Genomic DNA, 13,249 nt, shown 5'->3' on the forward strand with positions numbered 1-13,249 from the left:
AGAACTGCACCATCATTTCGGTCGGCACCTTAAGTTTCCTCAGCTGCCGCAGGAAGAACATCCTCTGCTGGGCCTTCTTGATGAGGGAGCTGATGGTCGGCTTCCACTTGAGGTCATGGGTGATGGTGGTGCCCAAGAAACAGAAGGAGTCCATGATGGAGACGGGGGTGTTTTTAAGAATCTGCTGCAAAAATGTGAGTCTCTCACGAGTTTTTTCTTTAACTGAACTTGCGGGCCACCAAAGTGGGCCCGTAAAAACGAGGGGATCTAAAATGGAACCTTGGGGGACACCACTAGTAGAACTAAAGACGTTAAACAAATGATTACTGACTGCATCTAAAGTAAACCCTACAGCAACACCTTAGTTTAATGAATCACATGACAAAAAAAATTGTAACTGACAAAAAGGAGAGAACTTAAAGGGGTGCCTTGAGGAACGCCTCTGTTAATCACAAGTTTGGACCCCAGTGTTCTGTTTACTACGAAAGTTAAAACATCAATACAAGGATCTGCCAATATGTTTATAGTCGTTCAAGTTCCTCTATACAACAGGAGCACTCTAGTGTTTTTAGGAATTTGCTGAAAACAAGTTTTGAACTGAACTCTGTGGCCGGAATGGTGTCACTGGGCCCCCAGTTGAAAATAACTGGTGTAACCCCTCAATCAAGTTTAGATGCAGTCCTGCAAATTAATGGTGATGTAGATCTAAAACAAACACAATTCTATAAGTTCCTGACTCTCTCCTCTGCTGATGTGTTATAAATATGAAGTGTTATAAATATGGGAGCCTCGGCGAGGACAATGCACAACCGTCAGGCCTGTGAGATTAGAGTGAGGGATTCAAACGGGGAGGTATGAACGCGAGATATTCTGAGAACAAAGAGTGGTTGAGGACTGATGCATGCACACAAAATGAGCATCTCCATGGCAACCTCAGGGTCAGTGGGGAAAGCAAAGAGCCTCGAGCTGCATCGCTGTCTTGAAGTGTGAGCGATGCCACCAACAATATTAAAACACGAGTCAATAAGAGGAGTAGAAACATATTATTGTATGAAACACAGACATAACCGAGGAGTAGTAAGATGTAGTATCAGCTGTGTGAATAGTGAAAAGAGTTACACAACAGTCGACGTAGGCGTTTCAAGTGAGAAAATGGCTTGGCCCTCTTTGCTTGGCAGTGGGAGACGTGAGCGGCATGGGGCTGAGCTCACCTACCTTTAGGCACTGCCGGTCCCAACAAGCACTGCAGTAAAACAATCACAGTGCATTGTTGTATTCTATACTCCTCAACTTGCTACTATTGCCTTTTTATCAATAATGTGTTCACTCGATACAGAGAGGTTTGCACAATGTTACATATGCTTTCTAGGTTACAAAACAAATTAAATTATAACAAATAGTGTCTAAATAAAACAATGTTTGTAGACTTGTTAAAGAACATAACAGAAAAATATACATACAAAAGTGTGGCAACATTTGTTTTAAATATGCTTAAGTGAGAAAGAAAAATAAGTTTAGGTTTGAACAAAAACTTTCCAACTGGTGTGTTAGAACCCCGGCCAGCCAGGGATCTAGTCATCCCTTCTTACGTCATTCAGTCAACATGATTTCTCCTTTTTTAATCCCTCTTCTTTGCACTGGAGCAGCTCAGAGCAGTCAGTCCTTGAAATTATATATATTTTTATATTACACAAAAAGAACTTTTGTCTAAAAATCTTACACATAATTCTGAGTCAGCTCCATATTTACACCTCAGCAAGTCTTGACATATTTTCTCAAACCTGATCCTAATCTTTAAAAAAACCTTTTACGTAACAACCTCCTCACTACTTCACAGGCCTCAGGTAGAAAAATAAGCTTAGAAAAAAAACGGTGGTCTTGTTCGCAACACTGGAGGATCATGTGATGTATCAGCTAGTTTGTTTTTGCTCACACAAATAAAGATATGTCTGTTCTGGCAAAAGAGTGATGATGTTCCTTTTCATCATCAGGAATACTGTAGTGGAGTGAAAATGTTTAAATAAGACATTTAGTTTGTTGAAATAAGTAGAACAAGTCAGTGAAAAAGCTTACTGCCATGTCACATGTTAAGCAGGGGGATTTGCCAGATGAGGATGGTAGAGGTGTTGTCCTCATGGCGGGACTGTTTGGTCTTTTTGTTCACCCTGCGGTGGCCCAAGCCTCCAGACACCACCAGCAGAGAGCTGACGTCCACTTTGCTGGCCCGCCGTCCCCTCCGGTGGTGGGTGGGATCATGGAGGACGTCATAAAGGGCTCCGTCCTCAGGCCCGTGCTCCAAGGAGCTTTGGGATTGCGCCAAAGAGCCGCAAGACGAAGAGGACAGGGAGTCCTGGAGAGCCATGGTGGTGCAGCCTGCATCTCCCAGCCAGACCCCTTGGCCCTGAGGCAGGGTCGAAGCTGACTCTGCGGCCTCTCCGTCCTCTGGCGCAGTTACCTGGGCTGAGGCTGAGGAGGCGGGGGACAGGGAGCCCGTGGGACCGTTACAGACAGCTGCAGCCACAGTGAGGAACTTGACAGGTCCACTGTGAGCGTGCAAGGACACCATGCCCCGACCTAAACACACAGATAAATGTTACAGATTGACTCACCGGACACAACTTAGGGTGCATCTTCTACATCACACAATGCACTGCAGCATACTGAGCCTAATATATTGCTTACTGCAGAGACAATAACAAACAATAAGTCATTGGCAGTCCTTTATACAGTAAAACATTGAGTCAAAACGTACATGACAGGTGGCTGGCATAAAAATGAGATCTGATCATACAATACACATGTGTACATATCCATATACAGCAGTGGTCCCCAACCTTTTTGAAGCTACGGACCGGTCAACGCTTGAAAATTTGTCCCACGGACCAGGGGGTTATTTTTTTTAATGGTATTTTTATTTATTTATTTATAAAAAAAAATTTTGTCATAAAGAAATACAATCATGTGTGCTTACGGACTGTATCCCTGCAGACTGTATTGATCTATATTGATATATAATGTATATATTGTGTTTTTTATGTTGATTTAATAATTAAAAAAAATTAATAATAAAAATTAAAAAAATAATAATTATATTTTTTTATTTCTTGTGCTGCCCGGTACCAATCGGTCCACTGATATACAGTACAGTAGTACCTTAGTTTTTGATATCAATATGTTTGAAAGGGTCAGTTGAAAATGCAACACGTATGAAAATATGAATAATTCTACAATTGGAAACAATATAATTTCAATTATTCCGTTGCAGACACACAAAAAATGTCCCAAAAAAACATATTACAGATAAATAAAGACAGTACCTTTGCAATGTGTTGGATTCAGTGACACTATGGAAACAGTGACTCTACGGCTTGAGACTGAGTCACCACCATGTGTTTAATCATACTAATACCAAGACAGTGTATGAAAACCAAGACTTTTTTTTTTTTTACAGATTGTTACCGATTGAGTAAAAACAAATGTGTCATGAAATTCCTATAAAAACAGAAAGGGTCAAATTGAATAAACTCTGCTTCTTCCTACTCCATTTCGAACATGTTGTAATGACAAACTGGAAATATCTATTGTGCCTTTTTGTAATTGTAAATAAACCAACACCATTACCTTATTTTTTGTAAATTTTTTGCATCCATGTTTTTACTTAAAGGGGAACTGTACTCTTTTTTGGAATTTTGCCCAAGGTTCACAATCATTATGAGAGACAAGAAGACAAAAGTTTTTTGTTTTTTTTTCTGCTTTCAAACTTACAAATTGGCTCGTTCTTGGTGGCTCGCAATGCAGCTAATGGGAACAATCAATTCTACCTCTTACTCATTTTAAAAATGCATTCCAAAAACATAGACAACACTTTATTTACGTTCCAGACGTGCGCTGCTATGTAAACGGAAATAATCGGCTGAAGAATTAGTTCCGGCAATGATTAAAATGAACACAATACAGTAAATATTGTACATATGACATATTGTTATGATTGTGTCTGTTATTATATATAGACTTGCAGTGTGTAAATAAAATGTTGATGGAGGGTTTTGTGAGTTGTTTTAGAGGGCTTTGAAGGCTACAATGGTGACTCCCATTAGCAGCAGCTTCCAAGCGTTTTTTTTATCATCTTTAAAATCCCACGCCCCCAAAAAAAGACATGTGTGTTCTTGTCTCTCATAATGATTGTGAACGGTAGGCAAAATTCTCCAAAAAGTGAAGTTCCCCTTTAAGTATAACGGAGAATAGGGCCTACTGTGGAAATACACATATTTTCTGGAGGTGTGTTACCTGTGACCTTGGGGATTCCCTGTAGTCTAGGGACCGAGAGTGCCACGGTCACACCCAGGTTGGTTCCAACTAGCAGCATACCATGGCAAACCAACAAACTGCTCACTGACACTCTCTGGCTACCTGTAAGAGGGACAACACAATAAAAGTGTGACGCCCATCAAACACCATTGGAATGAACTGTAACAAAGATTTTGAGGCCAGGGCCAGTGTGCATTTTTACTTTAGTCAGGGAGTGTTCAAACGGCCTGCCAACATTTTTATTTTGGAGTGTCAAACATCACCCACATAATGAAATCATACAGTTTTACAGAAAACTGCTCATTAATGGAGGAGATACAATTTGAGTGGCTGGATAGCTCAATGGTTTCTGACCAAGGCGGCTATGGTTCAAATTCCAGTCAGGGCGTATGCTGTGCATTATTATTGTTTTTAATAAAATACTAGATTTGTATCATTATAATTATAGCATGTTTGTACGTAATACACTCTGGCCCCTGGACAAACGTAAGGAACCATGCTTTAATCCATGTGCTGTTTCATGATTGTCCATGGATAAGCAAGCTACAGTAAAGTGTTGCATTAGGGAGGTGCATCTTGTGGAATGTTTCTGCAGTGATGAGGTTCTCTTCTCCAAGGCAACGCTAACAAGAACCGGAATAAAACATACAGTAGCTCCTTTCAAGCCTTGAATTGCGCCGTTATGGATTGCAAAGAGTTACACAAACAAACACAGCAGTGTTACATAACAGAATGACTGAAGCGTAACACTGTAATTAAGCAATGAGCACCGTCTCTATTCATGAAAGCTTGCGGTTGCTGTAAGAGGACAATGTGACTTGTCAGCGTCCATCTTAGTCACAAATGTCCGTGACACAACTTTGCACACTAAAAGTCAAGAGAGTTAAGTTAAGAGCACCGTTCATATAGCAAAGCAATAAAATCTGGCTTTTTGACAGATTGTGTGAATGGAAATTGACTCCAGATATGAGCTTTGTCAGGTCTACAAATATCTATACAGACATTTTTACCATCTGTCCTTATGATCCTAAGAAAAAAACTAGAGCAATGTGGGGGGCAAGGTTTTGTGAGCCACTACGGCTCTAACTGCTTGATTTGAAATCCTCTTGGGCTTTGGAAAATATGACTGCCAGTCCCCTTGCACACATTACATGAGGCACACCCAGCACTAGATAGGCAGCCAGGTAGACACTCAGGTCTCTAAGGACCAGTTAAATAAGGACAGACAATCCTGGCCACATGTGCTTCTGATGAGGGCCCGCACGAGCAGAAAAACACACTGCCTTGCTCAATTTCCCCCTTTCATAATAGTTGGAGCTCCCCACCCAGAGGGTGAACTAAAATAAATCCAGAGTGAACATCCACACGGGCCTTGATCCTACAGCAGAGCACCACTTTGATCCGCACTTAGCCCCGACAAGCAACAGCAGGAGGGAGTAAATCTCACACATTACAATAACACACTATAGCAGCCATGCAGTCACAATATGAATAAACAGCACCATGTGGTCAATCTTTCTGCCTGGGGTTCCTTTAAGTTAGCTCGACTTTAAGCTGAAGATGTGACCTGTCTACTTTTTTACGTTTTCACTTTTTAATCGGGGAGCCAGTTAGCCTTGTTTCCACCACGCAGTACAGTTTGGTTTTAGTTAGGTATTGTCTCCACAGTAGGACTACCAAGGTTGAAAACGCTGGTCAATCTTTGATTATAATAATGGAAATTGAATCTCTTCTCAGGGTGAAAGTGTCACAATCACATTTATTTACATTACATAAAAGGTTTTAAGAATTGTTTTTAATCTGTCAAAACAATAAAACATATTTTCAAAACATATACACAGGATAAAAAAAACAATACAGCTTGGAAGGCTGTCCGGCAATCAGGACACACCTGTCCCTGGTTGCCAATTAGGATGCTTTTTATGCCAACCATGTCCTCTGGACTAGGCAGGATCATTGTGCTTTGTAACTTGTCATGCAGCATGGCTTTCCCTATGCTTTCCGTGTCGAGTTCCTTTTGTGCACTTCCCTGCTGCACTATTTTGTTGTGCTTAACCTAATAAAAGGGTTTTTACCTGCACTTTGCCTGTTGTCTTTGCATCCTGGGGTCCAGACCAACAATGATCAAAACAGACCGTAACATTTGATTACATTTCAAATCAAATTATTTGACTTTATAGGTTAAGTGATCTGAATAAATTGGAACACTTTTTGGAACTCTTTTCATTGTGGCACTGACAACAAACGATGAAACTGGACACACTTCAGTCTGTTGATCAGAAAATAATCATTTCAATGAAACAACAGGAATGGAATTATTAGAATATAACATTTCTTTTGCAATTACAAGTCACAACTAAACAATGGATACATTGCATTATTGTGCCCTCTTTACTGTCTTAAGGTACCTTAAACACGTTTTCCACAGTGAGCTGAACTAAACTACAGCGTCTGATTTACACAAAACCCTGAAAATCCCTATATTACAAAGTCCTATGCAGACTTCCTGCAGATCGCTTAGAAACACCAGCATTGTAAATGATGTCAGTAATGACACAATGGTATTGTAAATGACAAGCTGTAGGTATTATTTATTGACTCCCCCGATGTTGATCTCTCATTAAGCCACGCATGGCTGCCTATTTAGGTCAAAAAGCAGCAGACAAAGACGGCCTGCTACACCCGAACACAGCAGCCAAACTGCCACCATCAAAGAGCAAGCTTTCCTACAAACATTCAGACTTCAGTAAGGCAAATCGTCTTTTGCAATTCTATGCACTATACCTACTCTTATATGAACTGCACTGAATTATTAGAAAGTATTGGCTGTGAAAATGACTGCTATTATAGGATATTATGTCAAAGTGCTTCAACTGCAATGTTAAGAACCTCCAGACAGAAATGAAAGGGTTTAGTAGGCTAAAATTGTTCCAACATGTACGAACATGAGAAGGACAAATTCAAAGTGCCAAGCAATCACACAGAAGATGACGACGCCCTGATGTCCTGATATCCCTAATATGTTCTTTATACTCAAATAATTTCATAATAATTCCCTTGAGGTAAAATAATAATGTCAACATGATAGATACAATTTCAGCACAGACTGCATATTTAAAAGTCGACAGGCTCCACTTTTTTAAAAATTTTTTATTTAGACTAAATTTCTTTATAGGAAATACTGATATATGAATACTAGATAAATTCAAACTTTCGGACTTACAAAATCATTACCAACTGTGTAGAGGTACAGAATGATTTTAACATAGCCGTAATATTCTCTTAATGTATTCACACCAAAGCTGTCAAACAATTAAACATTTTTAATCAGAATAATCAGGTTTGCAGAGCATTCATTTTGATTATCACAATAAATATTTTCTTTGAAATGTATTAATTGTGTTTCGTTTTGCATAAGCAGAGACTCAAGAAAGAACTGAATATATATATATATATATATATATATATATATATATATATATATATATATATATATATATATATATATATATATATATATATATATATATATATATATATATATATATATATATATATATATATATACTAAACGTGTTTATTAAACACCTTTACCACCATGTTCATGTTAACAAAACCATGCATGCTTTTCTAAATAAACATTTCTCCACATTAATGTGGACCTTAATAATACTTTGTCAGTCGACTGTTTCGTTATGGTTTTTGTTCTGACATTTCCCATTGAAAGAGCCAACGTACTGTTTAGACTGTTTGTGTGCTTCTGCCGTCTGTCACTACTACATCATTTGCCCATTTGTGTATGCACTACAGTAACACTACTTGGACAACCTGCCCATAATGTGCTGCCAGATACGTTACAGGGATTTTTGAGTCATTCTGCACTGCAGATGGATTAATTTTGTTAAATATAATCAGATCATTAATGATTATGGATTAATTTATTAAATCATTAAATTAAAAACAAATGTTTGACTGAGTTTTAAAGCATATACAATTTCCAGAAGTAAAATCACATATCAAATGTTACTTCTTTTTTTTTTTTTTTTTACCTCCAAACAAGATGCACACAAAGAAGAAAACAACACAAAATATCAGTCAAATAAGTATGGATAAATCTATTAACATAAAGCCAAAGACAACTATACTCAGAGCCACATGATTGCCCCCAAAAAGATATGAGTAGAAAAAGCTTATTAGTTTTCCACATGGCATTTTAATCCAGGTTGAATTAAAAATCAGTCTCTTTTTAAGGAAAGTTCTTGAAATTGTGTAGAACAATGTTTGTCTAAGCTTCTCCAATTTGAGGGAATAAAGAATACAGGTGCTACTCCAAAAATTGAATATCCTGCAAACGTCCATTCATTTCAGCAATTCAACTTCAAATGTGAAACTAATGTGTGAAATAAAGTAATTACATGCAAAGAGAGATATGCCAAGCCTTTGTTTGTCATAATTTTCATGGTCATGGCTGACAGTTTTTGAGTTTTTCTGCGATTTTCAATTTGAAGTTTACATAAACTGTCAACCAATCAACATGATATCAAAAAAGGCTCTAAATATCTTGAGATGCATATTGTGATCTTATTTTATATATCAGATTGACACTTGCATTGCTGGATTAAAGGAACCTTTACGTATCATTCAAGTTTTTGGAGTTTCACCTGTATCTCTAATCCAGCGGGTAAGGCAGGGAGGCGTTGTTGCTTTCCAATATAACACAATGAGTCTTCTAGCCAACAAAGTAGTGAATGCTACATGATTCTTTTTTGAATTTGTTGAAGGAAGATGACCGAGGGGCTACCCCAAATTGTCCACTTAGAGGATTTGGTTCTATCTTTTCACAAATTACCAAAGACAAAGTATTAAACATGTATCTCCAATAGCTGCACAAAACATATGTATCAAGTTAGCTGAGACTGTTGACACTGGTCGAATAATTTAGATATTACGTCATACATCTTAGCTAGTCGGACATTGGTATAATAAGTACAATGTGTTAACGTGCACTGAATAAAGGCTATGTCTGGGACAAATAGAAATAATGTTACTTTTAACTGATAAGTCAGTTCTATGGTTGTCGTCACTTTTTTTGCCATCACCAGAACTCAAAAATCTTAAAAAAAAAAAAAAAGAGATTTTTTTCTATCTAGATTGCTAAACTGAGGTCCAAAAGACTACACTTGATAGCGTTAGTTCAACTTCAAAGTGTTTTTGCAACCTTTTGAGTCATATTTTTCATTTTTGTTTGCACTTCGTACAACTTTTGGGGTGCTTAAATCTAAAGGCTCCACTGTAACTAAGTACTGTAAATAAGTTAACATTAAGAAAAAAATAGGGTTGCATATCAATGACCCATTCCTCTTTTTCTTGCAGCAATCCCTAAAGTACTCTAATTATACCAGTTGATGCACAGGCAGCACATTTCTACGTCTCATTCTGGTCTGCTGGAGCGGCTTGTGGTGATAAATCCTCTGCAAAGCATTCTGGAAAAGTGGAGATAAGAATAAACCCAGAGGAGCAAAGCTCTGCATGTGTGGTATAGTCTGTCACAGAACCAGCTTCCGCTTAAGTTGGATGGATCTTATTAGCCAACACAGGCGCTGAGCTCCCATTGCAGACTGCTTTTATCATTCACATCTGTCTGAAGGAGAGGCCTACCACTTGTAACTCTAAACACTGGCTATCACTTGGAGGTCACCACTGTATCAGGTGAACACGGGAGCATTGCTTCAAGTAAACTGACTTTTTTTCTTCAGAAATATAAATCCCACTATAGTTAAGTGATCTGTTTTCTTTGCAGTCATAGGTATGAGGAGGTCGCTTTTTTAGCAGTTGGATATGAACCTCCCACCGGAGCACTGCATACCAATCTTACAAAACTCTGCACTTTATGGCTTGTGATATTACATTTATGTCCTAATAAATGCTGCTTGAGGTAAAAGGAATGCCAGATGTGCAAAGCGAGCCCCAGAAAACTGCCAACTTCTTTGAGGCAGATCGTGTTACCATCCAGCGAACTGGCCCAGTGACACAACTGGTGCTGATGCTGAGGGCGGGGATGATAGTGGAGAATTAAGGGTAACCATTTGAGGTACTAATATGTTGTCATCATAAGTAGACATATAAAATGTGAGACAAAGCATTACTCGATGTTACTCAGTTGAATCACACAAACATGTGTAATCTCCTCTCATTCTTTCAGGATGTGTGTTTTTGGGTGAAGGCTGATGTAACACAGCGGACTACAAGAGCCAAAGCAGCAGCAGGCTTTTTCGGATGACTTCAGAATAGGACGTTTGCCGTGCTGATGTTTAATTTGAATTGCCGTGATCGTGGTCAGCAATACAATAGCAGCAAACTGTCCTCTCCTCTTCCTGCACTGTGACGACACCAGTAAGACAGTAAGCGGAGATACAAATGACAAAAACACAGGCTGGGGGAAGTACCGACATCTATCATATTTGCTTCCCACATTCAAAAGTACAACCTTTCATAGTGACTGTGTGGGATGGCTTACATAAGCACAGAACGAAGGAGAGCCATTAAGGTATACGACATAAGGAAGGTGAATTGCTCCTTAAAGAAGGGACTCAAATGCTCACATTAATTGATGATATACTGGGGTTTTATAGTACAATATCTACCGAGTAGTTTATATCCATGCATATGTTTTTTATACTTCTGACAATTTTTTAAGACAGGCTGCTACCAAAGCACCATTACATTCAAGGGCCTTATTTTGCTCATTTCAGAAGGCTTTTAAAATTATATTGAAAAATGTAGTGAGGAACTGTAATACGTTTTTTTAGTGCTCTCCAATGATTAGTTGTTTTTTTTTTCCAGATTAATCACACTTTAGAATTCGGATTAATCAGGGTGTATTTTAAAGTGTAATTTACCATTTGAAGTCTCCTTACTCATCTTTGCTCTGGTGTATGCATTTTTTTTCATTAATTTGATATTTTTTGTGATTAATCGCGTGAGCAAATGCATTACATTTGATAGCCCTGTTTTTTTTAGAAAAATAATCCATAAATCTCAAATTCTATACAGGTTGAATCTGTGTTCGTCTCCTCTTGGCCAACATGCTCAATTCCGTAGTCTCCTCCTTGTCCAAACCTACACTGTCGCAATTAGTCAGGGGTCAAAGGTGGGCTCCAGCTCGTAGCAGCAAGGAGACAAACACTCTTAATCTCTATGTGCTAATGTTTATCAGCAAGTAGAAGAGGAATTAGATAATGGATATGATGAAATAAGAGGAATATTGGATAATTTTGTGTTGAGCTGTGATTTGTTGAAAAACAGCTGTCTGTGAAATTGCAAGAGGAGCAGTGACAGTGAAGCAGGTTTTTAGACATTTCCAAGAAAAAGCGACAAATGGTACTGAGCAGCAGTCAAAGGTTACCACTAGACAACCCTTAAAGGTGCTGTTTGTAACTTCTTCACAGTAACATTTTTCAAAACAAAAAATATATCAAGAACACCACCGGCTAGCTTATGTTACCATTAGTGGTTTAACAGAACATATTTGTTTTACAATTGGTTATATTTTTCACAATTACACAGTTTATGAAATACACAATTTTACTGGCCCGAATAAAATTATTGGCGATTACGGCGGTCACTTAGCCGGTCTCGTCAACACATACTGTACGTGCAGGGAGTGCATGGACACATACAAAAACAGTTCAAGAGAAGCAATGAACAATTTGCTTACTTGGACAACGTAAGCAGTATACCCTGCCAGGGTATACTGTGTAAAATACATTGGAAAGTTGACGCCCTCTTGGCATATGTGTAAATGTTGCAAACATCCCCTTTAGGTTGTCATACATGGACTTCTTTACTTTGTGACGTGACAAAATCAAAAGATCTGGATTAAATCTTATGAAGTTCTCGTACCCAACAGTTCTCGAGATCTGGGAGTGGTATATACAAATTGAACCAGGGATAAACAAACCTCATGATATGGTACTTTATACACCAATTTAAACATTTACGTAAGTCTTTAAAGTTCCAGTAGAGTGTAAAAACAAGTTGCGTCTATATTGAAGCTATTATCACATGTATCTAATTTATTACACCAAAAAGACTTCCAAAGTTTGCTGATAAATAGATATGATCAAAATAGTATCAATCTCACTCAGATTCCCATGCTGACAAGGAACAGATAAGGAAGCCAGTCACATTATCTGTGACGTAGTGTTAGGAACCAGATCCTTTCCCCATCAACAACAATTCTAATCAAGCAGACTTTGTGAGAACCAACAATGATTACTTTGGGAAAAATTATGATTCAGAACCTTATATTTTTGATCCCGAACATAGAGGATGAGCAATAGGTATTAGAAGCCAAGTGAAGTGCTAAATGGATGCCGTGTTATTGAAACATTATAGCATCTGCAGCATTGCTGGGTGCTAAACATACAAACTAACCATAAGAAACCATAATAAAACAAACACTACGGTGATAGTTCCACTATTGCTAAGATGCCGACGGACGGGATGCTCACATAATGACGATGAAGATTCAATCATAATCGTCACGAAGGGTTAAAAAAAGTTGTGAAAGTCGACCAGCCTCTTGGTCCATGGCCACATTTGTCTACTAGCAGGTGAAAGATGCATGAGTTATAATCTAGAATTTACTTTTAGCAATTTTGACACGAAGCAGACGCAGCCACTGGTTTAGTGTGGCAACAAAAGCAATATCAACTAGCATTAGCTCACTGCTATCAATGCGCTGCTAAAATAGGCCGCCTGCGTTAGCGCTTATAATAACAATATCACTCATATTTGGTTCATTGTCAGGTCACGACATGTATTGTAATTGGTTTATGGATGTTTCTTAGAGGGTAAAATGGGCGCAATAGAGGACCCTCGATTTGTTGACTCAACTTAACTATTTATTTACAATTTCAAATCAATAAAAAAAGCCAAA

At 38.3% G+C, this 13,249-nt stretch overlaps 1 protein-coding gene across 1 annotated transcript in view; it reads right to left on the bottom strand.

Moving 5' to 3' along the window:
• Nucleotides 1-2,080: 2,080 nt before the first annotated feature.
• LOC133646514 (rho guanine nucleotide exchange factor 10-like) overlaps nt 2,081-13,249 on the bottom strand; it is a 67,756-nt gene continuing 56,587 nt past the window's right edge. Inside the window, exons 16-17 of the mRNA XM_062041954.1 lie at nt 4,288-4,410; nt 2,081-2,574 (exon numbers count right to left, since the gene is read on the bottom strand). Coding sequence (XP_061897938.1) covers nt 2,081-2,574; nt 4,288-4,410 — 617 coding nt within the window. The remainder of the gene's footprint in view (nt 2,575-4,287; nt 4,411-13,249) is intronic.

This window comes from Entelurus aequoreus, linkage group LG03 (assembly GCF_033978785.1).
Source record: "Entelurus aequoreus isolate RoL-2023_Sb linkage group LG03, RoL_Eaeq_v1.1, whole genome shotgun sequence".
NCBI lineage: Eukaryota > Metazoa > Chordata > Actinopteri > Syngnathiformes > Syngnathidae > Entelurus > Entelurus aequoreus.